This window comes from Agelaius tricolor, unplaced genomic scaffold (assembly GCF_023055355.1).
Source record: "Agelaius tricolor isolate 1412-34295 unplaced genomic scaffold, bAgeTri1.0.p SCAF_5, whole genome shotgun sequence".
Lineage (NCBI taxonomy): Eukaryota > Metazoa > Chordata > Aves > Passeriformes > Icteridae > Agelaius > Agelaius tricolor.
The window spans coordinates 7,628,844-7,656,489 of NW_027269265.1; the positions used below are offsets into that span (position 1 = coordinate 7,628,844).

The following is a 27,646-nucleotide window of genomic DNA, read 5'->3' on the forward strand; positions in this document are numbered from 1 at the left end:
GGGTAGAGTACTTCTACGTGGAAAGCCTGGGAGAATGGGGATTGTTCAGCCTGGAAAAGAGAAAGCTTTGGGGTGATCTAATTGTGGCCTTACAGTACCTGAAAGGACTCTACAAGAAAGATGGAGAGAGACTATTTACAAGGGCATGTAGTGACAGGACAAGGGGGAATGGATTCAAAGTGAGACACAGCAGGTTTAGATTAAATACTAGCAAAAATTCCTTTACTGTGGCCATGCTGAGGCCCTGGCACAGGTTGCCCAGAGCAGCTGTGGCTGCTCCATCCCTGGGAGTGTTCAAGGCCAGGCTGGATGGGGCTCTGAGCAAGCTGGGATAGTGGAAAGTGTCCAAGACAGACAGATTGGAACTTGATGATCTCTAAGGTCCCTTCTAACCCAAACCATTCTGTAATTCTACAATAGTAAACAAGAGTTCCAAAACACCACACTTCAACTTTATGCTGCCTTTGTCAGGCAGGGCTCAAAGTGCTGTAACGAAATAAATTCATTAGGCCTCAACAACTTTCATCTCAGCATTACATAACGATTGAATAGATTTAAGTGATGAATTTGATTGATGAATTTGATTGATGCCCAGAGGGTGCTGAGGGCCTGGTTGCCCAGAGAAGCTGCGGATGCCGCATCCCTGGGAGTGTTCAGGGCCAGGTTGGATGGGGCTCTGAGCAGCCTGGCCCTGTGGAAGGCATCCCTGGCCGCGGCAGAGAGCTGGAACCAGGAGCCGGGGGCGAGCAGGAACCGATCCCCGAGGAACGGGCACCGCGCGGGCCGTGAGGGCGGGAGCGCCGCGGAGGGGCGGGAGCGCCGCGGAGGGGCGGGAGCGCCGGGCGAAGCCTCGCGAGAGCGGGCGGGGTGGCGGCGGCTGCCGCGCTCCTCCCCGTGCCGGTGCCGGCGAGCGAGGCCTGCGCGGGCCCGGGCCGGGCTGTGCCGGGCGGTGCCGAGCGGCGGGGGCGGCGGCCGGGCCCGTCCCGGTGCGGCGGGCAGGATGCCGGGCGGGCGGGTGTGCGGCGCCTGCGGGTGCGCGGAGATCGAGGTGGACGCGGCGCGCGGGGACGCGGTGTGTACGGGCTGCGGCTCCGTGCTGGAGGACAACATCATCGTGTCCGAGGTGCAGTTCGTGGAGAACAGCGGCGGCGGCTCCTCCGCCGTGGGGCAGTTCGTGTCGCTGGACGGTGAGTGCGGCCGGGCCGGGGCAGGGCGGGGCGGGGCGGGGGCCCGGGGGCACAGGGAGCGGCGTGTGGGGAATAGCGGGCGGTCTATGAAGAGAGGGTGCTGCGGGCATGGGGCACATGGCAGGAGGGAAAGGGCGCTGGAAGTGGCCTGGGCAGGGACAGGGCGAAGGGGCTGCGGTGTGGGATCAGGGACCCAGCGGAAAAGGACCTGGGGGTGCTGATCGACAGCGGCGGAACATGAGCCCAAGGCGTGCCCAGGTGGGTAGGAAGGGCAGGGGCATCCTGGCCTCTGTCGGGAATATTGTGGCCAGCAGGACCAGGGCAGTGATCGAACCCCTGTGCTGGGCACTGCTGAGACCGCACTTTGAGTGATGTGCCCCGTTCTGAGCCCCTCGATTCGGGAAGGACATGGAGGGGCTGGAGCACATCCAGGGAAGGGCAGCGGAGCCGGGGAAGGGTCTGGAGCACAAGTCTGCGGCTCTTTAGCCTGGAGGAGGAGAGGCTCAGGGGGGACCTTACCACTCCACAAGTCCTTGACAGGAGGGTGGAACCAGGTGGGGGTCGGGCTCTGCTCCCAGGGAATAAGTGACAGGACGAGGGGACATAGTCTTCTGCTACACCAGGGGAGGTTTAGGTTGGACATAAGAAAGAATTTCCTTGTGGAAGGGGTGATTAAACATTGGAATGGACTGGCCAGAGCAGCGGTGGAGTCGCTGTCCCGGGAGGTGTGTGAGGACAGGCTGGCCGAGTGCTCTGTGCCATGGTCTGGGTGACAAGGTGATGTTCAGTCATAGGTTGCACTCAGCGATCTTAGAGGTCTTTTCCAACCTCATTGATTGTGAGATTCTGTGAGTTCAGAGACAGGGCATGGGAACACTGGGCAATGTGGGGAAAGGGATGGGGAGATGCTGTGCCAGAGGTTGGGGTTATGGCCATGCTACAGGGGAGTGAGAGCAATGTATAGGGGAGATAAGGACACTGTGCTTATAGGGAGATGATAAGGACAATGTAGAGGGAAAAGGGTGTGAGGACAGACTGTGGAAAACCATGTGGTGCAAAGAAGGGATATGGATGGTGCATGTGGGAACTGGTGCTGCACAGGGTGGAAATGGGAGAGGCAATGCATGGGGAGAAGGAGAGCGTGCTGTGCAGGGTGAGACAGAAATGGGGTGGGGAGGCTACAATGAATAGAAAAGAGCTGTGCAGGATGAGAGAGATGCTCTGAGTGTGATGGAGTACATGTGTGAGGGACTGGGGCAGATGTGTGAGAAAGTTTGGGGCTCTGTGGAAGGGTTGGGTGCACAGGAAATGGGGAGGTAGATGAAATTACTTGGGCTAGAGGACAGGAAAGGTTGGGTTGGGTGTTTAATTGAGAGAGGGAACACATAGGGGCACAAGGAGGAGAAACAGGCTGGACATGAAGGGTCAAGAGTCTCCTGTCTGTAGATGGGTTGGGGTGATGGTGTGAATGCTCTGGAGGATAAAACATGGAAAAAAGCCACATCAAGAAGACAACAGTGTTTAGAAAGAGAGAGAAGGAAAATGGATGTGGGGAGGATGTAGTGTTTGAAAGGGGAGAGATGGAAAATCTGTACGGGGAAGGTGGATAAGGAGAAAGAAACATAAGCAAAAGCATGGGAAAGAGCTTAGCAATGAAACAAGTGGCTCTGATGGATTGTATAGCTGTGGGGAAGAAGGAGGAATTCTTTCTGTGGTGGAGAATGCAGCTCTGCAAATTGGAGTTTGGGAGTTTACTGTAGGCTAGGAGTTGTCTGATGCCATTCCTGTCTTCCAACTCAGGCTGCTGGCATTACTTTTTTTACAGCTTATAAGCAGCTCTTGCATCCTTCACTTTTTCCTGTTTTGATTTGGAGACTACATTTTTAAGGGCTTGTTCTGCTTTTTCCCTCCCACCCAAAATTATGCAGGACAGATGGCATGCAAGCTAGAGCTCATTTTGGGATGCCTTTATCCTTAAAAAATAAATCTAAGGAAAAGAAAGAAATGCACCATACTGAGGCTTTTTAGTGGATGAATTGCACAGTACTTAATAAAATTTCTTTAAGGTATAGCCTTTCTTTTTGTCTAAATCTTGAGATGTGATTGTAAGTCTTGAGTCTGTGATTTTGTGAGTGCAGGCCCTGTTTCACACCAGAAATATTTTAAGGAAATTAGGAGATGGATGACTTATGCTGGTGCAGTTCTTTACATTCCAAAACAGATGCTTCTGTTGTGAATTTTTTTTTCCCTCAACATAAACTGATTGATGTAAGCTAATCTGAAAAGATATATTTGTGCTGCAATAACAGTGTCTTCATCATGTGTGCTTGTCTATTAATGTGTTTATGACTGATTAAAATCCTCTGGAATGGGGAGAAAAGCAATTTACTGTGTAAGAAGGACTTTGTATCTTCCCCAAAGAGTGGAGAATTTACAAAGGAATATATATTTCTTTTAAGTCAGAAACCACATACTTTCTGAAAGCAACATTTTCTGGTAAGTTACACCTTTCAGTGACTTTTGATTATATTAGTAAATTGGCACTAAATTGAATGAAATGCCTTGGTCTGAGGCTCCTTGGACTGTGGTCTGATGATCTCAGAGAGTGTTGCTTTGTGGAGCATTTGCAGTGTCAGAGGTGCCTGGGGTGCTGTTTTTGAGTCCCTGGCTCATGGTTAGTAGGGCTGGGTGTCTTGGGGAATGTTATCTGAGGTTTGCAAAGGATGAGGGATGTCAGGTTCTTTATTGCAGGGCTGGGAATTGAATGAGGCTTTTGGTATTTGTGGAGTTCAGAGCTACTGGTTGTGCAAAAATATTCCTCAAATCCTTTCAAGATCCACAGCAGCTTCTGTTGGTGAGTTATTACATCTTGCATACAAATGCATTTATTAATCATTTATTTTCACCTTCATCATAAAAAAGCAAAAGGGAGTGGAAAATCCTGAGACACTGATTTTTTCTTTTTTACATGTAGAAAAACCTTTTATTCAGCCAAGCTACATGTTAAGATTTCAGAATCTTGAATCTGTTTACTGAAGGAGTGAGTCCTCTACTTCTCTATATTAATATGAAATGGCCAAGTCCTTGCTAATAAGTCATGTAGAATCCCTATAAAACATTGGAAATCCCTTCTTTTTACTCTCTCAGGGTTGGAGGAAGGTGTGAGATCACAGTTAAGTTTTCTCTGGCAGTATTTACATTGATCTAATTATGTGCCTGGTGTAGGAAGCCTCAACACTGATGCCTTCCAAAGAGAAGTTTGGTGTAGCCAGTGTTTTCCAGTGCAGATGTGTGAGTCCTTTGGAAAGTTTCTTTCCATTTTTTTTTTTTTTTTTTATGTTTTAGCAGCTGAGATTTTGGTGTGCTGAGAAAGCCTGGGCTTGTGCTTGGCTGTGAATGAGGGGGTTTGCTTTGCTCTCCATGAAGTGTTGGGAAAATGCAGCATAGTTAAGTGTGTTGGACAAGAGGGTAGAATCACAGAATCATTTAGGTTATAGGAGAAGATTTTTTTAGGGTTTTTTTTAGATTTTTAAGATTATCAAGTTCAACTGTTAACTCAGCACTGCCAAGTCCATCACTGAGCCATGTTCCTGAGTGCCACATCTACATGCACAGGATGAGCCAAGAAGGTAGAAGTAGTGAAAGACAAAAAATATGGTGTTCTGCACAGGTAAATATAGGGTGACAGTGCTTTTTGGCAAAGTGTCTTGCCTTGAAAATCCTTTGGAGCTTTCTGAGGAAGTTGGTAAGAGGGCAAAGCAGATGGTTGGATTTTCAAAGGAAGGTCAGCAAGTTCTTTCACCAAAAATCTTTTTGGTAAGTGGACAAAGCAGAAAGTTGGATTTTCAAAGGAAAGTCAGCAGGATCCTTCACCAGAAACTTTTATAGAATCTGAGCTGTCATTGATAAGGAAAATTCTTTGCAGAGCGGAGTAGGTCTTCAAATGATAGCAAATATACTCTGTAGAGAGTACAGAAGGAGGTGCCAGTGAAATTCCACAGAATCTGGACTGATGATCTGCAAAACAGGTGACTGGTGAGTTAATGGGGTTTGTGGGCAGTACTGAATCATTTGGGGTAGTAAAGACTGCAGAAGGACCTGTTGCTTTTAGTGGATGGGTGGTAGGATAGCAGATGGGATGAAGAGTTGCTGTTAGAGTTAGCATTTTTCCTTTCTTCCACATGTGGGATGGTTTCTTCTTCTACATCCAGACTGACTAGGATGACATTAGAAGGAAATCCCTAGGTCATAATGGATAGCTTTATAAAAACAAATTGCTCAATGCTCATTCATGGTGCAAAAGACCCTGGGTGGGGAGGGGAATGTTAGAAGTTAAAAGAGCACATGCAGCATGTCTGTACACAGCATTACCTCCAGCTGCTGTGTGCAGTTCTGGTTGGTTTCTCTTTTCTTCCCCCTCCCCAGGAAAAGCTCTAATAGAACTAGAAAAGATACAGAGAGGAAGATGGAGTGATTAAGAGGAGAGCTTCCTGAAGAGCTTCTCAGTTAGACTGACTGAATAGACTCAGCCTCTTCAGACTGGAAAAGAGATGATTGAATGGGGCCATAGTAGAGATTTGTAAATGCAGTAAAATAACACAGCAAGGATGAGCAGCTGCTCAGGGTCACATAATGCAAAAGCTGGGGAATGCTAAGAAATCAAGCAGCTAACTGATTGCCAAGGTAGTGGGTAGGAGGTTCAGAAGCATTAGGAGGTTTTGTCTGGTTGGTTTTGGTTTTTACAGAAACTCCATGTGAATCTGAAGTTGTGGATGTTAAAAGTTTACATGAGCTTAAAATGATTGGGCAGACAGAATAAAAACGTATCATGGCCATTAATAAAATGCATTATTTCTGGTTCAGGAAATCCTTGAGCCACAGATCTCTAGAAACTGGGAGACTATATGAGACAACTATCACAACAAACTTTCCTCCTGTATTTTGTGCTACCCTTGCAGGCATGTATATTGATGGGCTTTCTCATTCAAAGGTAGGATACTGGACTAGTCTTTCAGTCTGATTTGGCACAGCTGTTCTTTTGAGACTTCACAGGAAGATGTTGTTCTTGGAGCTTTCCAGAGCTAATCCCACCATTCCTTTCAATGCTGTCTGTCTGAAACACTGGCAAGTCAGCTCTTCTTGCAAGGTACCTGTCACTTCCTGGGTTGTGAATTGCTAAGTTATTTCACTAGCAAGGGAATAACCCCTTCTAGAAGGAGCTGCTATGTATTGTTTTGTTGATCTTTTGAGAGGAAAGTCCTCTGAAAGCTTTGATATGCCCCATACTGGTCTAGCTGGTTGTAATTCTTAATTCTCTTGTGAGTGGTCAGTCAGGAATGAATCCAGCCTCAACACTGCACCCTACCTGTGCTACTGTCTTGAAGCTTGTGAAGGCTGCCTTGAAATTTGGTTTCTGAGTTTGACTGATTTGACCCTGGATAAGTCAGGAATTAGTGGAAAAGCGTTACCATGCTTATTTTAGCTCCAAGGAACTCTGTTGCTTGCACAGAAAGTGTTTGAGGCATGAGCTTTTCCTAGCTGAGTCTAGTTTTGAACAATAACTATTCACTTTATAATTGATAGCCAGTTCAGACTAGCCAAATAGATTGTTTGCTCTGATTTCTTAACTTAAATTTGGAGAGCTTTTGAATCCTGCTAATTGGAATGAATGTGTCTTGCTTTTTCTTTTTCTTCATACCCAAGTTCTTAACAGCCTATCAGTTGCTACATTTGAACACATCCCAGCAGGAAGTGCAGCAATACAGGGTCTGAGAGTGAGCTACATTTCTCCCTCTCCATTATGCTATAATTGCATCCTGGAGGATGGAGTTACACCGAGCTCTTTGCCAGTTTGCACTGGTTTGATGGCTGCTGCTTTTGTAGAAAGGCAAGTTAAGAGTTGTGTGCCATGTCTGAAGGTCTGGAGTTCTCTGCTCTTTCACTGTGTCTGGGTGGGAGTCCCCTGTCCTGTGGTAATTGTTGGGAGGAACTGTTTTCACAAGTGGTTTTTTTTTTTAAGCTGACAGGAGAAAAACTGAAGCTGAAGAGAGTGAGAGAAAGCTGAGCATGGAGCAAACCTGACAGCCCAGATCTCTCTTCAGGTTTTTGTTTAAAGAAGCTGAGAAAGGTGAAGGCTGGGACTTCTGACGTTAATCAAGGGAGAAGAAAAGTCCCAGCTGGGAGGGTTGATGTGCAGGTAGCATAGCAGCAAGCTGGAAGATGTAACTGAGAAATACAGCACAAAGAAACAATGCTGCAAGGTGTACTGGGCTTGTGATCCCCAAGCTTACTGTCTGGGGAAACTCAGCTTCTTTTGTTCCAGAAATTCCCTTTAAATGCTTGGCAGTAAGTTGAGAAAAACAGATCTGATAAGCATCTTGGTCACAAACCAGGTACTGCTGGTTCTTGCTGTTCCTGACCACCTTCTCTCTGGGGTTCCCCCAAGGCTGCCCATGGCCCAGGAGCCCATCCCAGCCCTCAGGGATGTCAGCCCCTGTCCCAGGGACTGCACAGCAGGGCCAGTCTCCAGCTCCCCACTGCCTTGCCCTGCCCACCTCATGGACCCTGTAGAGCCAGGCCCATGTGCTGTGTGGCCTCAGCCCATCCTTGTGGCCCTGTTTGGACATTCTGGGGCTGTGTCTGGCCTTGTTCCTTTGCTGGGCCTGACCCTGACCCCCCTGTGCAGTCTGATGTCCTGCCTGGCCTCAGCCCATCCCTGGACCCATGGAGGTGCCTGATGCCCTCAGCTCTGCCTGTCCCTGCCCTGCTATAGAATTCAGAGTCACATCTCTAGTACAAATTTAAATAAGAATTATTAATAGATCTTTTAACTTAATAACTAAGCCTGGAGGTTTTAGAGCAGTGACAAATACAAAGGCACAGTCACAGAAACAGGATTCTGCAGTGGGCACTGACAGCATCAGTTCTCCAGCACTGAGTCAGGCTCTCTGGCTCTGGTACAGCAAACATGCATTAACACTCTGCATCTCCAAATGTACATGAGTTTGCAGTGCACTAATTTGAGGCTGGTGGGAGGTTATCTTCTTGCTTTTGCTCATAGTGGGAAAGGGAAGTTGTGAACTTAACACACCAACAAGTGTTTGGTAAAGTTTTTGGTGTAGGAGGTTCTACAAGATTTGTAAGTAGCCTGGTTCAAATTTTAGAACTTCAAGGAAGAGTTTATTTCTATTATTACAGGGTTTTTTTTTGCAAGTGATTTATAATGAAGTTACTACAGAGACCCATTAGCACAGCCACAAATCCTGAATGTGTACTCACACTCTTCAGTATCCCATGACAGATTTACTGTATCTTTGGCTCTTTAGTAAAGCTGTGGTTTGCTCAATGTTTTAGGTATACCTGTGGAAGCTTACTGAAGTATTTTCTGTACTATTTTATCCTTAAAATCTTTGTTTTTACATCAAGGCATGTGAGCTACATTGACCTCGTGTGCAGAACTTGACAAGAGTTTGCCTTGATCTAAATATTTGTCTTTTGGGGATTGTGGACATGAAAAGTTATGGTCAGCAAACTGGAAAGAAGAGATGGACTGACTAACAGAGAAAAAAAACCTATGTAAAATTTAAGCTGAGCTTACTAGTTAGTCATCTTCTCTACCTTTTTGTCCTGTAGAACATTTTAAGATGATCAATTCCTGTCACAGTGATGGCTAGTGAGACAGTTGGGAAAGGGGATGAACTCTGTATTTGTGTAGGATTCTGTGCTTTTGTCTACTTGGCTCTTATGTACAATAAAGGATTCTTGTGTATTTTCAAATATTATCAAATATTAAAAAAGTGAAAGGAGTAAGGGTTTTGTTTTTAATTTGTAGTTGTTAATTGGTTTCCCTGTAAGGTATTGATAGACCAAGTCCTGATATTAAATGTTTCCTATAGTGCAGCCTCAAAGAGTCCTGAACTGGGCTCTGCCAATAATACACATGCTAAACTTGAAATGGGAACACTTGGAACTGAAAAGTTAAAATAATATTAATACCAACAAGTTTCCTTGTATTTGTGGCCCAGCTTTTTAGAGATGACACTAATTCATGGTTAATTTTAAGTTATGCACAGTGGTCAGGATCTCAATAGCAATACAGAGAAAGAAAATATAAGTATGCTGGATTTACAGACCCTTTGATGGAAATCCTGAGAGTATTTACCTGATTTATCCTGTGCCAGATTACAAAACTAATTCATAATCATGCTGTGTTGGGAAGGAAGAGGGGGAAGATCATCTGCTATATGTTTCAGTAAGAGGAATCAAATCAGTTTTGCTTCTCTCCCCAATTCCTCCAGGTGGCAATCGTGCACCAGAGTTAATGTGAAGCTTTTTCTGGTATTGAGTCTTTTCCATACTGTCCCTGGGATGGCAGCAACAGAGGGTGCTGCTGTCAGCTGTGGCAGTGCAGAGTAGTGCACACAACTTGGATGCAGACTGATTTCATAGACTTGGCAGTCCTAGACTTGGCAGTCCTAAGTTGGGTTGTGGTGGATGCAGATATATTTACCTCTACAGTTGGTAGTTAGGAAAATAAGCTATGGTGGAATAGATTTAAAGTTTGTAAGTTTAAGTGGCAATACTGTTTCAGCAAGCTCTGGTGCCTGCAGACCTGTTCATTTTCCTGGAAAACTAGTGAGAAAAGAATTGTTTCAGTTACGAACTTCAGAACTTGAGTCACATAATTTTACTTTTATAGGTAAGATTTGTAGTGGGAGGTTTACTTACCCTCCTTTTTACTTCTATGGTCTAACTTCAGTAGGAAGCTCATTAGTTTTTTTTTATTAGGTTACCTTGTCTTCCCCAATTATGATGCCATTGGTGTGATGCAGTTTGCATTCTTTACTAAACTTTACCAGATTTTATGCTGGATCTGTAAATGCATATATTTGAAATAAAAGGTTTGCCCCTACCTTGTCCTGAAGAAAAGACTGGTGGCTTTTGGGGTTAATTTTACAGAGAAGGATTTTGGTAGGATTGGTCCTATCAGATAGCAGGCACACTTCAGTTCAGGTTACAAGCAGCTTCATACCCTGTCTTCACTTGCTCATTTACGTAGAGGAAGCAAAATCTGTAATGCTGGGACTGAATCTGGAATCTGAAACTCATCATGTCACTACCTGACAGAAAAGTGCCCTTCAAGCTGCAGATGTCCAGGTGGCTGCTCTTTGCCTCCACTGTGTGGAGTGATTTGATAAGTGCTGTTCCTGTTACCTGTGGGGTTTTGTTGCTGTTCAGGATTACCCCAGACTGCAAGCTTTGCTTGCACCTTTTACAGCTTGAGGAGCATTTTTATGGAGAAGCGGAGTGATGTGACTTAGTTGGGGAGTTGGTGGAGCAAAACAGAAGCTGCTGAGGTGCTTGTGCTGTGAACAGCAGTGGGAATGGCTGCTTTTGGCTGATGGAGGGATATTCACTGTAGAACCATGTAATTGTTTAGGTGGAAAAGATCTTTAAGATTGTAGAGTCCAGATGTTAACCCAGCTCTGACAAGTTGTTTAACACTTGAATGATGCAGGGTTATGGTCTGGGTCTCGACCTGTGTGAGCTTAGACTGAGTACCATCAAGTTTCCAGGCATGATCTCCTGCATCTTCAGGTCTGTTGTGTTAGGGCAGTGTAGCCCACTGAGAGGACCACACAAAAACTGTAGTAGCTGTGTTTCTGAGCTGCCTAACACATCTCTCCACACCTGTTGTCCAAAATTTCATGTAAATGTCCGAAGCAAACTTGAAAAGGAAGCTTCAGTTATGTGAAGCTGCAAATCTGAGTGAGTTTCTAAAAGTAATCATAGAGTCATAGAATATCCTTTGTTGGAAGGGGACCCACAAGGATCATGAAAATCCTGCACAGGACACCCTAAGAATCACAGCAAATGTCTGAGAGCATTGTCCAAATGCCCCTTAAATTCTGCCACTCTTGGTGCTGTGACCACTTCCCTAGGGAGCCTGTTCCTGTTCCCAGCCATCCTCTGGGTGAAAACCTTTTACCTAAAAGCCAACCTAAACCTCCCCTGGCCTTCATGCCATTCCCTCAGGTCCTGGACAGGTCAGCAGGGGGAACAGCTCAATGTGTGCCCCTCCTGTTCCCCCAGGAGGAAGCTGTACCTGCAGTGAGCTCTCCCCTCAGTCTCCTCCAGGCTGAACAGACCAAGTGCCCTCAGCTGCTGCTTCACCTCGGGGCCCTTCACTGTCTTCATGGCCCTCCTTTGGACACTCTCATGGCTTTTTAACATTGTGGTGCCCAAAACTGCCCCCAGGACTGGAGGTGAGGCTGTCCCAGTGCAGAGCAGAGTGGGACAGTCCTGTCCCTCACCTGGCTGGTGATGCTGGACACAGCTGTCCCAGATGTTCTGGTGATGTCCCCAGGACACAGCTGGCCCTCCTCATCAGGTGGCACGAGCAAGTAGATGACGATGGACCTTGGGAGGCACCACCTCCTGAAGGAGTGCATTTGAGTTGCCTTAGGGAAATGGTAGTGTTAATGTTGAAGTTTTGGCAGGCAGTACTTGAAGACACCAAATACTTCTCAGATATATTTTTGTATGTCTTGAAAGCTGAATGTGAAAAACCAAAAGCCTGCTTAATTCACTTTTGAAGTTGTGGGGGAAGAATGGAAAAGGTCAAGAAATGTAAAAATTGCAGTTAAGCTGGGATGTTAATTTGGTTGTGCCTAGCAATTGCTGTTCCTTTCCTTTGTACTTTTTAAATTGCTAGCTTTGTAGGGATTTTTGTCTTTAAATGAATTTGATGATTTCAGTTTTCTTTTTTTAAGAGTTTATCTTTTTATTACCCAGCTGAACAGTTATGATAATGAGTTTGGTTTGCATTTTGGTTGTAAGATTAAAGCTGATGGTGAGACTACATAGTCAATGGCAACATTAGTTTGCAGTTCTGAGAGTGTAAGTGCTCAACAGACTAGTTCTCTGTCAGTTTTCAAAGACAAATGCTAAGTAGAGCTGTTCAGCCTTTCCAGTTAACTTGCTGAAAAATGGGTACATCAATTCTGATAGCAGAATCTGTCTTTCAGAGAGCTCTGCTGATATCTGCTGCAGTCTCTATAGCTTGGAAAGAAATTACTTTATGTATGATGTTATAGCTTGATAGCTAATGAAAAAGAGTCTTAAAGAACAAAATCATTGAAATCTTGACTTAATTCCATTTTGTTTATATTATTTTGGATTTTAACTCCCGAGTAAGTAAAATTATTTAGTTATTAGTATTGTTTATCACCACTGTAAGATTGCTTTGTGCAAGATTTTTAGTAGTAACAGGAAAACATATTAAAGTGTTGTTTTGCCAATGATAGTCCAAAGCAGTTCAGTATTTTGGTATATTCAAGAATAGAGGGGACTGGGAAGTGGAGCTTTTGTGTTCAGGATGGGCCAACAGTGCCTTTGACACAGGTCCTGGGTGAGCCCTCTGCCTCCAGCTGCTTCCTCCTGCTCCTGCCTTGTGGTTGGTGCCCTCCTCCCATCTACTGATGCTCTTGTGTGGGCTCTCCTGCTGCAAATCAGGCTAGTGAGGAAGCTTGTAGAAAAGCAAACCTTAAAACAATTAAAAAAAAGGAAAATGGGAGGTGGAATTTCTGTTTAGATTTGCTACTGAAGAAAAGGAATGTACAACTATTTCCATAATTGATATATTTTCTGCCAGGTAAACCATTCTCACTAAGTGTACACAAAAAATATTATGCCTTCTTTTGTAGTGTGGTAACCTCTCTCTGGTTTGCTGCTTTAGCTTTTTTTTGGTGTTTCAAGTGTTTGTGGAAATACAAGGCTGTACCTGTAAGAATGGCAAGAAGGTGTTGCTGCCTCTGGTAGTCAAACACAGAGTTGGGAGAGTTACCTCTGTACCCAGTGAGGAGATCACTATTGAATGTTTTTCACTTTTTATTAGGATTATTATTAGATTAAGATCACTTAATCTGTGGGGCATTTAGGTGAGAGCTTGTTACATGAGAGATGACACAAACTCACTGAGTGTCTTGGACAATGTGTTTTATTGTTCAAATCTTCTTTTTATAGGGAGTTTGAATTTCCCAGGCTCAGATAGCTGGGATCTCTCTCTGCCCAGATCTCTGGCCAGGGGTATTTCTGCACCTAGGCTTAAACAGGGTTGGCTGAGGGTCCCCTGTATAGGTTTGAATCCAGCCTATCTGAGGACCATTTATCTGTTTTTCTGGAAAGAACCAGGCTAGCCAAATTGGATTTGTGTTATGGCTAGATTTACCTTGACCAACTGCAGACCAGCTGCAGTGTGACAGCACTGCCACAAGAGCTGATTATTGTTTGTTAAAGGATCTGTTAATGAAGTTGGTTTCTGTTGTGGATAGCACTGGAAACCTAATTTAAAAGTTATATGGAAAAATAAGCTTTGAGGGCTGATAGTAATTCTGCAGGAATATTAGCTTATTAGCTTTTCTGGCTTTTGGTTTTGTTTTGTTTGTTTGTTTTTCTCAGTATTGATGTACATCAAGTGCAACTGAGAGGAGACTAGAGCTTAAAATGTCTAGTAAGAGTGAACAGTTTAGGTTACAGTTTTTCATCCTGCCATGGAAATATCTTATTCAGGTGTGTACCAGAAATGCCCTGAACTGCTTTAAAGAGCGACTTCATTGCCCTCTCTGTGTCTATCCCAAAGCCTTTCTAGTTTGTTCTGAAGAGCTAGTCTGAGAGGAGGAAACAGCCACAAGAACTTGAGGAAAAGCTGTAGGCATCATAGACAACAAGATGGCTTTTTCCCTATCCTGAAGACTTGAATTAAGTAGAACTCCAAATTGAACTAACAAATTGCTTGTTTTCAATCCTGTGCAATTTAGCTTTTTGGTCTCACTTGCTGTTAAGCTGATAGATTCAGATATCCTGCTTGAGGTACCCTCATTGTTTTAAAAAAAACCCTTCCTGCTCTAGTGGGAGACTATTTTTGTCCTTGGTAGTTTAATTCCCTGTTCTGCAAGATTGGTTTGCATGAGTAGCTCCACTGACTCCCAGCAATCTCTGCATTCAGGCTGCTTAGCATTGGCATGGATGGCCAAACCAGCCTCTAGTTTATGCTGATTTACAGCTCAGACTTCTTTTAAGTCTCCAACCTTTCTGGGTGTGAAAGTAGCAGTTCCAGACTTGCAGTTTTTGTAGCCTGAGTGTTGCTGTGTTTACCTAATGACAAACTGAAGTTACTTTAAAATAAGTGTTAGGTCTGTAGTAGCCAACACAGTCATTATTGAATGCTAAACATGTTTTATATTCTGTAAAGCCAATAATTACCTATTAAAATTCTGTAAATTATTCATTGAATATTCTTCAGACAAAAATACTAACTAAGCAACTTTTTCCTCCGTTATTTTGAGAAATGTTTTACAGTACTGATTTTCATGTTCTGCTTAAAATAGACATTGGGAGATTTTTGTAGTTTCTTTGGAACTGAGATTGGGAGGGCTTATGGAGCCATGTAATTCTTATGGTATCTCAAGAAAGAAATAATTTGCACAGTATTGGTACTTGATGTCTTAAGTACTTTAAGGCCTTCTTAATATAGTTTGGCATGTTGTAGATGATACAGATACTGACTATATTGGCAAAATAAGTTTTATTTTAATATTTTAATTAAATTATTCTCTTTGACATGTCTGCTCTTTGTTTTTTTCCCCTAATAGGTGCAGGGAAAACACCGACTTTAGGAGGAGGATTCCACGCCAACCTGGGAAAGGAGTCACGAGCAAAAACTCTACAGAATGGTACTAGCAAATTTTAGTCTTGCTGATATGAATTCTTTTTATTACTATGGTTGATGCAATTAATTTTTAGTTTTGAATGTGACCTCAAAACCTTGGCAGGCCCCTCATTATTCAGTGGACAAGTCTGCTTAGTGCTGATTTTTCATTGTGCTCTCATTTGGCTGCTGCACCTGATTTATGAGTTCATGCAGCTGACTGACAAAGGGTAATGGCACCTGACAATATTACTGTGGTTTAAAAGGGCTTTTTCAAGCTTGACACGTCCATTGCACCTTTTTATTATCTGTTAAACCTATTGTGGCTTTTTATTTAGTCCATTTTCAGGGTTCTTGGAATACTTTATTCATGTTTACTTAAAAGTATAATTCTTCAAATATTTTTGGTCTTAAGCAATGCAAGTGTGAGATAATGCATATAAGTAATCATGTGCTTAATATGGGATCATTGAATAGAGAGAGGAAAAATGGAAAAAAGGTTTTAGCATACAGATGACATTAAAATAAATATTCTCATTACATGCTTTACATTTTAATTGAGATCTTCATATTCTACACTCTTTAAAGAGGATGAATAAAACCAGCTTTTATTCCAGGAGAAGAATGGTCTTCCAGTTTGCTGTTGCTCATATCAAGGGACAGGAGTTGTCATTTTTTGGTTAATTAATACTCCTGTCTCATGACTCTTGGAGATGACAGCTGATGGACTGTCATAGCAAAGTCTCAGAAGTTGACATGTAATTAACCATAGATGTAAATGGATTTTACTGGTAAGATACTCATTTGGGGGAGATATTTTAGAGAAAGGTGTTTTCCTAAATCAATCTTACATTTGCAACTCAACACGGAAAAGTCTTGCCTATATTATGCCTCTGTAGGTATATGAAGAGTAAGATTGATCTGATATTATAACTTCCTAGGTATAGAGAGGCTAGGATTGATCTGTGTCATTGAAGTATAGTCAGATTACTCTACTCAGCATTATTCAGCTAATATATATACAGGTTGTTTTATATACAGAATGTTTTATTCAGCTGTTTTTACTTAGGAGTATTGAGCCCTGTTTGTTTGGCAAAGTAAAGCTTGCACTTCAGGTGAGCTAGTGTCAGTGTCAGGTCTGAAGTTACTATCTTTGGAATTTAAATTTCCTGTCTAGCATGTAACCTATATAGGCAGTGGGATAAAGCCACTAAACTTAATGAAGTCTGGTTTTGGATTAAGGCACTTTAATCAAAACTGTAATTTTGAACAGGCATTTTAAAAATAAATTGGCTTTTTGTGCATAAGAACTTCACAGTTGTCTGTAATTGTAAAAAGTAAAATGCTGATGGAAGGAAATCTGTCTTGTTGCTTCATGGAGTGTTTGAATCCTTCAAAAGCCCTTTTGGTTATGCCAAAAGGTAATCACAAGTAAAGAGAGCGTAGGCGTTTCTCTAGAATCTAAACACAGCTTTTTCTTGGATGAGTGTTTGCTGGGGAATATGTCTGAGCATCTTCCTTCCCCACAGCTTTGTGTGGGGGGCCTCCCTGATCAACAACAATGATTGTGACTTGGCTAAAGAATATCAGCATTGTAGAGAAAAACATTTACTTGCTTTACATGAACTTATCTCCCAAACAGTCTTGAAACAGGAAAATAATTTGTCTTTTTAGTTGCACCTCTCTGAAGCTCTTTGCAGGTTTTCTTCTATTTTTTTTCCTGTGTCTATCCTTTATATAAGGAGCAAGTGTTTGGTCTTTGATTTCTGTAGCCAACCTGCACTTGTCATGCTGCCAATCTATCTCTGGGAAAGTTCTTTTCAGTGAGCTAAGTGCTGTTCTTGCTCAGTCCCAGGCATGACAACAGCAGCTGATATTTCAGGTAGAGCAATTGGTGTTTGAAAGGCTTTTCTTTTCTGTCGCTGAATAATGAGCTGGTTGTCTGCTGCTTTTAATCACACTTCTGTCTTTACATAGTTTTTAATTGCAAATTGAGCTATGGCAATGAGCTTACAAAATCTCACCCTGTCACTGTGGGCCCATGATCATGGCTTTTTTTTTGGGGTGAAATATCCATCATGGTTAGACTTGAAAGTGTAGCAAGGTAAATTAAATTACTGGACGTATTTTAAAGGAGAGGTATGGAGTTGTTCATTGAATGGAATTGAAGTGCACTGGTAGTTGGCTGTATGAAAAATGCACAGTTATATAAAATGCTGAGCTACTTATTTATTTGCTGGTGCCACTCTGTTGGCATTTCCAAAGTTAGCTGTGCTGCAGGTGAAGTGCTGAACTCGCTCCCGCGGGGATGCTGGCGCAGGACAGCCTGCGAGGGCGGCCACTGGTGGCTCTTACGTCAAGGCTGCTGCTGCTGCTGCTTTCTTCTCTCCTGTACTGTCAGTGCTCCTGCTGAAGGGGAGAGCCAGGCCCTGGGAAGCAGGGATGGGCTGTGGATGCAGTCCTCAGAGTGCTGGGGAGCAGCTGAGAGCCCGTGTGTGGTCTGAGAGCGCTGGCAGCTCTCGCTCTGCGCCTGCTCTGCTCGCCAGCAACCTGCGGGGAAAAGTCCGGCTGTGGAGCAGGGACTCGCTGGGTTCTAAACAACAACCACCTCCCCTGCTATCCCTCCTTCCCCCCACTCCTTCCCCATGTGCTTTGGGCCAAATTATTCTTTACTGTAAAGTCTGTCTTTCCAGGGGAGGTGGAAGGGAGTTGATCTGGACTCACTGTCTCTTACTTAATTACCAGCAAAGCAGCTGGGCTTGGCTGAGTGTATGATGCTGCTGTTTTTTTGAGGCTTTTAATGAAAGGATGTTTAGAATTAGATTAAGAACAGTTTTTGCATTAGAATGCTTAAGGTAATAACTTTTTTTCCATGCATTCTAAAGTGAAGAAATGCAAAAGTAAAATCTCCCAGCAACTGCTCATCAGTTCCGGACTCTTCTACAAAATCATGGTGTGCATTGGCGTTTTTATAAATATGTATAATTATGCTCTAAACAAAGCCATGGGCAAACCCTGACCATTTTGTAGTTTTCAGGTTTGTGTAAGAATGTCCATTACACAGAAATAGTCTCCATTACCACACATGTCTTTGCTGTACCTTTCCTCACTATTTATAATGCAGCAGGGCATGGCTGTTCAGTTTCTCCCTTTCTTTTCTGAACCAGCTGATGTTTGTGTGTGTTTGTTTGGGAATGGCTGCTTACAGAAACTGGAGTCTTGTTTACACTTGCTAAAATATTTATGCAGGGAAGATTTAATACTGTTGTATTTGTTCATAATCACTTTGATTTTCAGAGTGCAGTACTGTGCTAATTGAGTGTATGAAGCTCCACAAGTTCAACAGGCTCAGGCCCACAAAATGTTTTGCATCTGTACATACAGACCTCATTTTTGTAATAAAAACCTGGACATCTGTGAGATGATGTGATGTTTCAGCTTCAACTTTGTTTGAATGGATATGGCAAAATAGCTGAATACTACTGCTTTTCTGAAGAAGAAGAATTATGAGTAAAATACCAGCTCAGAGGGGAGACTCTTTGACAAGACATCTTCCTCTGTTCCTGAGCCTCTTCAAATTTCTACAGTATTGGCCAACACTTACAGTTAGTTCCAGAGCTGAAATGCAGAGTGATGTCTCTTTAAATCCCATTTTACAGTTCTGTGCTGCATTACATAATCTCTCTAAATAGCCAGTTTATTCTTGTTTCCTTGCAGGCAATCTGCTCTCGCTGTATCAGTGTCAGAGTCGTTGTTACAAGGGAGTTGTTCTTGACTTGGAGCTCTGATACTTTCAATAGTCTTCAGTGACCAAAAAGAAAAGGGACAGGGCAAGGAGGGTCAATGGCATGATTATATATATTATATGATTATTGAAAGTTTCAGTTGCAGATACTCAAATTTGGTCTAAACTAAGTTTGAAGATTGCAGCTGCATCTAGCTTAATCCAATTTCTGAACTGTTGTGCTGTGTTTTTAGTTATTTCTTTAAATGAATGTGTGTTTTCCCTCAGTCCTCTTAAATACCAAAACATAAGTAACAGTATTTTAATGCTGAACGGGAAAGTGTTTCTGAAGATGGTCTGTATTGCATTTTATACTGTTTGCATTTAAACTATTTATTTAATTCTTTAACATTTGTTGTCATCACTCATTTTTATAGCTGGTTACAAGTGATTATGGAGGGATCTGCTTCCTCCCAGAACCATACATTGTGAATTAGAAGAGACAATATATTACACATGTGAAGAACAGAAGTATCCAAAGGGGAAGAAGAGAGAACACTGTTTAACAAAACTAGAAGAGCAAGGGAAGGGGGAATGGTGGAATCCTAGAATAACTGAGATTGGAAGAGACCTCTGGAGGCTGACAAACGGTGGCTTTGAAGTTGCATTAGGCTGCTGAGGGCCTAGGGCAGCTGAGCTCCAGTTCTTACCAAGGAAGGATATGACAGGATTTCCCTGGTCAACCTGTTTTCCAATGGTTGCCTACCCTCACTGTGAGGAATTTTTTCCTTGTGTCGAGTCAGAACTTATTTTGATGAAATGCAACTCTTGCCTCTTGTCCTTTTGCTGTGCATCTCTGGTGATGCAGCTCTGGCTGCATCTTTATAACCTCCTCCTGCAAAGCTGAAGGCACCAAAGAGAATTCTCCCTCTCCAGCTTTCTTGAGACTCAGCAAATTCATCTGTCAGCCTCATCCACATGCTGCAGTCTCCAATCATCACAGAGATTCTCTGCTGGACTTGCTCCAATATGCCAATGCCTCTTCTGCAGAGGAGTCCTGAACTGGACAAAGTACTCTAAATATAGTCTCATAAGTGCTCAGCAGGGGATGATAATCACTTCTCTGGACCTGCTGGCTGCAGTTTTAATAATGTGGCTCTGGGATGAAATTAACCTTCACCACTGTGATTGGGTGCTGCTGAGCCATGTTCAGCTTTTTGTCCATGAGGAACCTAAACCCTTTTCTGCAAAAAAGTCAAGCAGTCCCCAGCCTGTAATTTTACCCTGCCATTTTTCTGTCCCAGGTGCAGAAAAATTGCATTTGGCTCATGAGGCTTCTGTCAGCTCATTTCTGCAGCATCTTAAGATTCCTCTGAATAGTGGCTCTGCCCATCAGCATAATGGCCACTGTTCTAATGGGATATCATCTGTAGGCTGGCAAAGGAAACCTCCTGGCCTGTTGTTCATGTTGTTAATGGAGGCATTAAACAGTATTGATCCCTGTGTAAGTCTGATGGTGAAAGTGCTGAGGACTATCCTTTGAACCAGGCCAGCCTCTCACTCAAGTTGCTGTTCACTGGCCTAGTCCAGATCTCTGCAATTTGGCTACCAGGGAGAAAGATGAAATGGGATGAGGGAAGAGCTGCAGTTAGAATTTATCTTAACTGCATTCTGGCTGTTGCAGCTGGCCATGATCTACCCTCATTGAATCTGTGCTGGCAATTCCTGATTCCTTTCTTGGGTTTTGTGTGTCTGGAAATGGTTTCCAGGTAGATTTGTAGCCTTCCAAGAGGCTGAGAGGAGCCTGACTCACCTTTGGAGTCCTACTTCTTCCTCTGGAAGAGAAGCCTGGTACTTGCTGCCTTCAAGTGAGAGAGAACCTCTTTAAATTCCTAAAACTTAAGATGGCAGAGATTACTCTTTTTACTGTGTCCTTTTGCATTCTCAGATGTGTGCCACCAAGTCCACTTAACTCGTGTGTGTAGATTGTGCTTAAGGGAGCCTTTGCTCAGTCTTTCTTTACCATGGAGAGTTGCCTACCTCTTCTGAACCAACTGAAGCCCTCTGAAATCCAGTGTTGTAATTATGCTACCCATCTTTCTCACACCCCTCAAGGTCTTGTTTATCTTGGGTTGCTGTAGCCAAGCCTGCCATCAGACTTCACATCCTCCGCCACTTCTTCCTTTCCAAAGAGTGCTAGGTCACAGCTTCTGCTTGACCTGTTCCTGATGTGCTCTGGAATTCCACTGGACTGCCTGTGACCCCCTGTGGTTCCTCACAGCAGCTGCTAGGGTGGATGCAGTTCACCTGGAGGTCTTCCTGCTTTCTAAAGAAAGCTTCATCTTCAGGATCAGATGGTCTATGGCAGGTGCTCGTGACTGTTTCTTTTGGCCTTGCCTCTCATCCAGACCTATTTACTTTTTATTGGCCTGTCAATCATTTTTCAGCAGAGCTTCCCACTTTCAGGCTGTTCCTCTGTATAGAATGAATCCCTGTCACCTTCCCTGTCTGTCCTTGTGCAGCCTGTCACCATCCATCTCCTTACTATAGGCACGTGAGCTGTTCCACAGTGTGTCTGTAACTCCCCAGTGAATTTGTAGTTTTGCAGCTGTGCATAGGCTTTGAAGTCTTCCAGATTGTTTCCTTCATTAGATGCAATCTTTTCTTTGACTCTTCCTCCCATATCAATTCCTGTCCCTGGCTTTGATTTCAATAATGAAACTTGTGGTCTAGGCTCTCTGCCATCATCTTGTCCTTGCCTTCATTTCTCTTGTGATAGAAGCTAATCCTAATCCTCTCATCTCTGTGTTTATTAGCACCACATCGAGTTTTCTCTTGTTGTCTTTTAAACTTATAATTGCTTAAAGTTCTCCTTTTCTGGTTTTGCCTCATATCTTCCTAAATTTCTTTACTCACTAAGGCTTTGAACGACTTCCTCTTCTAGCCAGTTGCTTCAGTTTTACCCTTTGATCCGCTTACTGCCTTGTCCCTTACAAGTCCTTTCTTACCATTAGCAATTTCTCTCTCATCCATTTCCTTCATCTTCACATTTTATATGTTAACTTCCCCCATCTCTCTTTGAAGGAGGATGAGGGGGCATCTTCTTCTTTTCATTTGGGATGATATTACATGTTTTTCATGTACGAGTGTGTTTGGTTGGGTGGTGGATTTTTTGTTGTTTGTTTTGTTTGCTGGTTGATGTTTCAAGTGCAACATTTTCCCTTGGTAAACTTCTTCAACCTCAACATACCTCTTCCATCTAGTCCTATGTCATGGCTGGACATGGGTGGCAAAATTTGGATGTCTGTGTGAGCTCCTGTTTCTCATCTCCTTTCAGAGGCTCTGCATAGAGGCAGACAGATTTAGGGTGTGATTAATTTAATCCGAAAGGAAGTCAATGACTCATTCTCTGAAGCGTCTGTTTCTCTTCACTCACTGAAAGGAAGTCTATATTGACTAAGCCCAGTCACTCATCTCTGAAGATAAGGCTGATGAATTGTAGGCTTTGGTGTCTGCTGAATCTGTCTGTATTTGTGTATCTCCTTGTTGACATAGAGTTAACGTGGCCAGAACTGAACTACAAATTGCATCCGACTGTTCTGGCCTTTTGCATGTTAACAAGTTCAAACTTCTTCCCACTGAGGCCACTCACAGCTTTCTTTCCTCCTGTCTTGTAGATCCACCCTCTCCAGCGTCTGCTAAACCATGGATGTGTCCTAGCCATAACATTCACATATTTGTTTCTTGAATAAGTGTTTCTTGACTTTCATTACTCTTTCTCTCTCATCAGAACATGCTCCAGAGCCAGGAATGCAGAAAAGTTGTGACCTGGAATGCTAATTCTTTGGTCCTTAACTTCTTCATCAAACAATTTTTAAAGGAATGTTGTTTTCCCTGCTTGTTTGCTCTTTTCACATTTGTGATTGCTGTTACTGATCACACAACAATTCAACAGGGAACTTCCCTGGTGTTACTGGGCTGTTGTGTTTGACCTCCAGCTTGCTGGACCTCTGTGCTTCTGAGGCTTGCTTGGATGTCAGTAAGTGTGGGCTTTCCTGGTCCTCTGCTTCAGTGCAGGCTCTGGTAAGTTCCACAGCTTGATGCTGGACTCCCTGCTGGCTGAATCTTCAGGGTATCTCAGTATCTTGCACGCTTTTCTCAGAGCTTTGTGTTCCAGGGTTTGCAGACAACTGCACTAATCAGCAAAGACTTGAACAGATAGGAAAAACACTTAAGGAAAACAAACAATAAACCTCAGCGGCAGAAAACCTACAGCCAGCAAGAGTTACTGCAAGAATTTGGGTAAAAGCAGAAAATTGTATTTCCCTGCCTGTTTCCCTATTACTCTAGAATTTGATTCAGAGGCCTCTGAGGAAGCTGGGATCCTTCTGGTTGGTACTCTAGCTTCTCTTTAGGCATATGGAGAATCTCCAATCTCATTTTGCTGATGAGATCCTGTCCTTCATCATCTTCAGTTTCTTTTGTTAAAAGACCAGTTGAGTGCCTCAGCTGATCAGGGATGACCTTTTGGTTATACATTGATTAATTAGTTTCTACTTGAGTTGAAATTTGAAACTTTTTTTATTATCTTAAATCTTGGCCATTTTTGTGTTTTGCTGGGGAATGATGAATAAAGTACCTCTCTAGGAGATGCTTTTGATCTGCTCTTTATCCTTACAGGGACAGTTTAATGGAGAAGAGTCCTTGTGTCCTTTAGTGAGTTCTGTTATTTTCTAAGAAAATCTGGGATCCTTGAAGAGTAGAGGATCTGCTGGAGATAATGCCCAGATTTTGCCCAGAGGCTGATTGACAACTTAAAACTTTGAGCACAGCAGTCCACTGGGTTAAATATGTGAGTCAAGCTTTGCTGGTCTTCCTAACTTTGTTCCTGTGTTTGCTTAGCCAGAAAAGGGAAAAATTAGAAAAGGCATTTCTGAAATTCCTTGGAGGTGTTGGTTCAGTCTGTATGTGACTGAGCAAACAGAGGGATTGTCCTGTGACTGAGAATGGTCTCTGTTGTTACTTTTTCTTTTAATTTTGAAGGTTGTCTTTGAAGTTGAAAAAAAATAAAATTGCAGTCTTAATCAAATGAGTTAACATGACTTGGGTTGACTTAACTAATAACTAGAAATATTTGCATGTTCAGCTGCTTTGAACTGGCCTGTTTGTGATTCTGGAGTTAAAAGCATCTTTCATGATCCCTTTGCTCTGTCTCCTCTCTGGTCTCTGCTCTGTCTCTTGGTTTATTAGCTGACTGTGGGCAAGACAGCTCTTGTGGCAGGGAAGCACAAATCTCTCCTTCATTTTATCAAACAAGAGAAGAAATGCCCTCTAAAGTTCTGCACACTTGTGAAATTTCTGGCTTGGATATTAAAGTTTTGGCCTTTTTTATTTCCAAATTTGTCTCTTAAATTTGACAGTTTCTCTTTGACACAGAGTAGTAGCATGATACTGATCCCATTTGTGGAATTCTCTGATGGAGATTTATCTCCCTGCAGCCTTGTGTAGGTAATTGAAACTTGTCATTTCTCTTGAGAGCAATTCTTTAGTTAAAGATAGTTTACCTAGTAGGCTAATGTTTTTTAAAACATTTGCTTTTTATAGTACTATTCACAAGGAAATGAACTTGGGTATTAATAGGTTTGTCTTCCTTCTTGTACAGTGTGGCAGAAAATAGGTGACTGCCTCTCTCCTTCCTCCCCCTCTAGTAATATCTTTAAATTTCAGAGCTAGATTTCTTCTAACAAGCATCTGAATCAAGCCATTTTAACTTTGCAATGTTGTCAGACAAGCAGGTAATACTCCAGGTAATATAACTTTGGTTTAAGTTCCTTGTAACTGCTGCTTTCTTTCTTGACAATGAAAGAATGTGTACGTCACTTTTGTGGCATAGGGCTGTCTTAAACATTGAAATGTGAGTTTTGAAGTATTTGTGTCATTTTATAGGCACTGTGGCTCAAAACCTGAGAGGAGGAAGGTTTTTGTTTCTTTTTAATGCTGTGATCTCTGATAGTGCTGAGTTCTTGTCATGTGTTGAAAGTGCTTTTTGTTTTGCTCTGTGGAATAAATTGGAGTGCTGGTGATGTGTCAGCACAGAAAAGCATTCCCTAAGCCTGAGGGTCTGCAAGTGTGATTTGCTTTTGGAGCTATTGCATTTTTTGGAAGATTGCTTTTCTGAAATAATGGCCACAGCATTAAACTTCTGGACCTCTGTAGAAATAACAACAGAAAAAATTCAAAAACCACTGGGTTTCTGTATCAGGTGTGAAATGTGTGTCAGTGGGAGCTTCCTGTATCCAGTACAGCACCACCAGCAAATTCATTAGCAGACTGACCTCTGTCAGCCCCCTGCTCAAAAGAAGAAACCACCAAAAACCTCCAAGCCAAACTCTGGCCCCAGCCTGAGCAGCAGCTCTGTGCACACAGGCAAGTTCTCTTTGAGCTGGGTGATTGCAGTGCTGGGCTTTGCTGCCCTCCCTGCAGGTTGTGCTGTCAGCCCAGAGGGCTGGTTTGGTGCAGGCTGTGGGTGGAAGGAGCTGTTGTGTAAAGGGTTGGGAGCTCCCCTGGGTGGTTTTGCCTTCAGAACCTGCAGCTCTGGAGTCCAGCCCACCTTGTAACAACAAAGCCAGTTCAGTCCCAGCCCTTCCCATCCCTCAGCTGCCCCTTCCCACCCCTTCATCCAAATGTGCTGGGCTGTAGCTTGGGCAATGCACCTCTTTATGGGGCAGTGAAAAGATCTGGGTTTCACAAGCAAAATAAAGAAAAAAAAAACCAGAACCAACCCTTGTTTTCCTTTTATCATTTCACTCCTCCACATGCCAGCAGAGATTGGAGGAGGGAGTGGGTGACGCAGAGATGAGCAGGAGCCTCTTAAACCCGTTCTGCAGCACGAGAGGCTGAACGCAGAGCTGCACAGTGAGCTTCTCTCTCTCCTTTTTTCTCTTAGTGTTTTTTAAACATTTATTTATAACTCGCTGTCCTGTTACGTTCAGTCCTGCACAGTCAGTGTGAAGGAAGGTGTTTTCTGTTCTTTTGGCTTGACTTAATATGAGTGGGAAGACTTTTTAGCAGTGTTCTGTTCATTGACTGCTGCTGGCAGATGGATGCTCTCCGCTTGAAGTGCCTCCGGCCTTGATATCTTCCGTTTTCTCCCCCTCCCTCCTCCCAGCACACACCCCGGAGTGTGCAGGCTGTGCTAATTTAGTCACAACTTAAAAGGAGTGATGAAGAAGAAATGCTCAGCTCTAATAGAATTCTTGTCGCTCATGACATCTTTGGGGAGCACATTTTCATTTCAGGATCCTTAAGGATTTTTTCCAGCAATGTGTATTAGATGTTCTGTGATGCTTCGATGGAGCAGCAGGAAAATTTGTGATGCATTTTAGGACCAAGATGCTAATCTATTTATATATTAATCAGTTTAGAAAATACAACATACATGACATCCAGTTTGATATTTTTCAAATATTTTATTAACCCAGGCTTGACTGTTTCTGGTTCTGAGGTGGCTTTTCTATCTGTCTGAACTACAAAGCAAACCTTTAAACAATCATTTGGTTAACCTAATATGTTCAAACATTTGAACCAATTACTGTATTTTACTCAACTGAGTTTTCCTATGACAAGAGTTTTCCTAACTTACTATCAGAAGTCAGCTGATGTTAGGTCTGAGGAGTTTGATTAATATTTCAACAGAATCACAAAATTTTACCATTTGCTGGTAAAAATTGCATGTATTTTTAATGGGAAAAAAAGCCAAATTATACCCAACCAGACTTAAAAGCTGTTCTTCTGTGCTGATGATTATGCCTTAACTTTGTGGATGTTTTCAAAATCCTGTACAGCCTCAATCACCAGATGGTGCTGTTACACACTGCTCAAAACATGCCTGGAAAATAAGTTTCAATTCTACCATTGCCATACTTACTCAAGTGAAATTTCAGGAGAGGAATGGTGAGAAAGAGAATTTCTTTCTTTAACCATGTCTTAAAAGTAGAGCCTTTCCTGAAAATTTTGGGTTTGCTCTTGTGAGAGCTGCTCAGAGCAGAATTTTCTCTCACATGGTTTACGACCATGTTTGATGTAAAAATGTTTTGTGGGATAATTTAGGAGGTTGGGTGCTGGCTGTGTGGGACCATGTCTGGACTGTAGCCAGTGTGATTCCTTCTTGGGTGCTGAGATTATGAAGGCTTGCAGTAAGGAATGAAGGAGTGTAATATGCAAATACTGAATGTTTTAGCAAAAGTGAAGTGCTGAAAAGTGATGTCTCTTCATAAGCTGGACATAACCTGTTTAATGAATGAGATGTAATTTAACCTGGTGAATTTGGAAGGGCAAGAACTCCAGTCTGGTGTGGAAAGAACTCTCTTAAAAAAAAAAGAAATCCAGGCTCCTAATGCACAATTTCTTCTCAATGTCTTCAGTGAATGTAATGCTTTAGAAAAAAACTTTGCAACATACTTATAAAATGTAGTAATTTTTTCCCCCTCAGCAGTTGTGAAGTAATTAAGCGTTGTAAAGAAAGTTGCTTTTTTCCTAAGGCTTTGCAGAACTGTTTATGGTTAAATGTGGAATGGGGAATCAAGAGTTTAAAATTGCAAAATCTTCCTTTAGATGAAGACGTTTTCCCCCTCTTTGTACTCAAATAATTGAATCATTTTGGAAAATAAAAGCAGCTAAATACTAGGCTGTCCTACTTAGACTAAACCTAAGTAGTGCTAAACATGTAGATAGAAATGAAAGAAGTTTAAGTAATTGCAGGAGGGGGGAAGAATTCTCAAATGCATACCCCTCCTGAAGGCGTTATTATTGATGTAATTTCAGATGTAATTTCCTACATTAACAATGTAACACTTGAAAAATGAATGAAATTCTTTTCCTACACAGGGATTTTTCTTTTAACTTTTTTTTTCTAATAGACATTGTAAGCAAATGACACAAAAAACAGAGAGAGAAGGTCTCCTCAAACCCAGGCTCCAGTGTGGCAAGCTGGGTTTAGCATACTTAAGCCTGGTTTTTGATCCATGC

General features: G+C 42.8%; 1 protein-coding gene across 1 annotated transcript in view; it reads left to right on the plus strand.

Annotated features, from left to right (window-relative positions):
* Window positions 1-849: 849 nt before the first annotated feature.
* BRF1 (BRF1 general transcription factor IIIB subunit) overlaps window positions 850-27,646 on the plus strand; it is a 173,764-nt gene continuing 146,967 nt past the window's right edge. Inside the window, exons 1-2 of the mRNA XM_071426280.1 lie at window positions 850-1,187; window positions 14,840-14,920. Of these exons, the coding sequence (XP_071282381.1) occupies window positions 1,001-1,187; window positions 14,840-14,920 (268 nt within the window). The 5' untranslated portion in view covers window positions 850-1,000. The remainder of the gene's footprint in view (window positions 1,188-14,839; window positions 14,921-27,646) is intronic.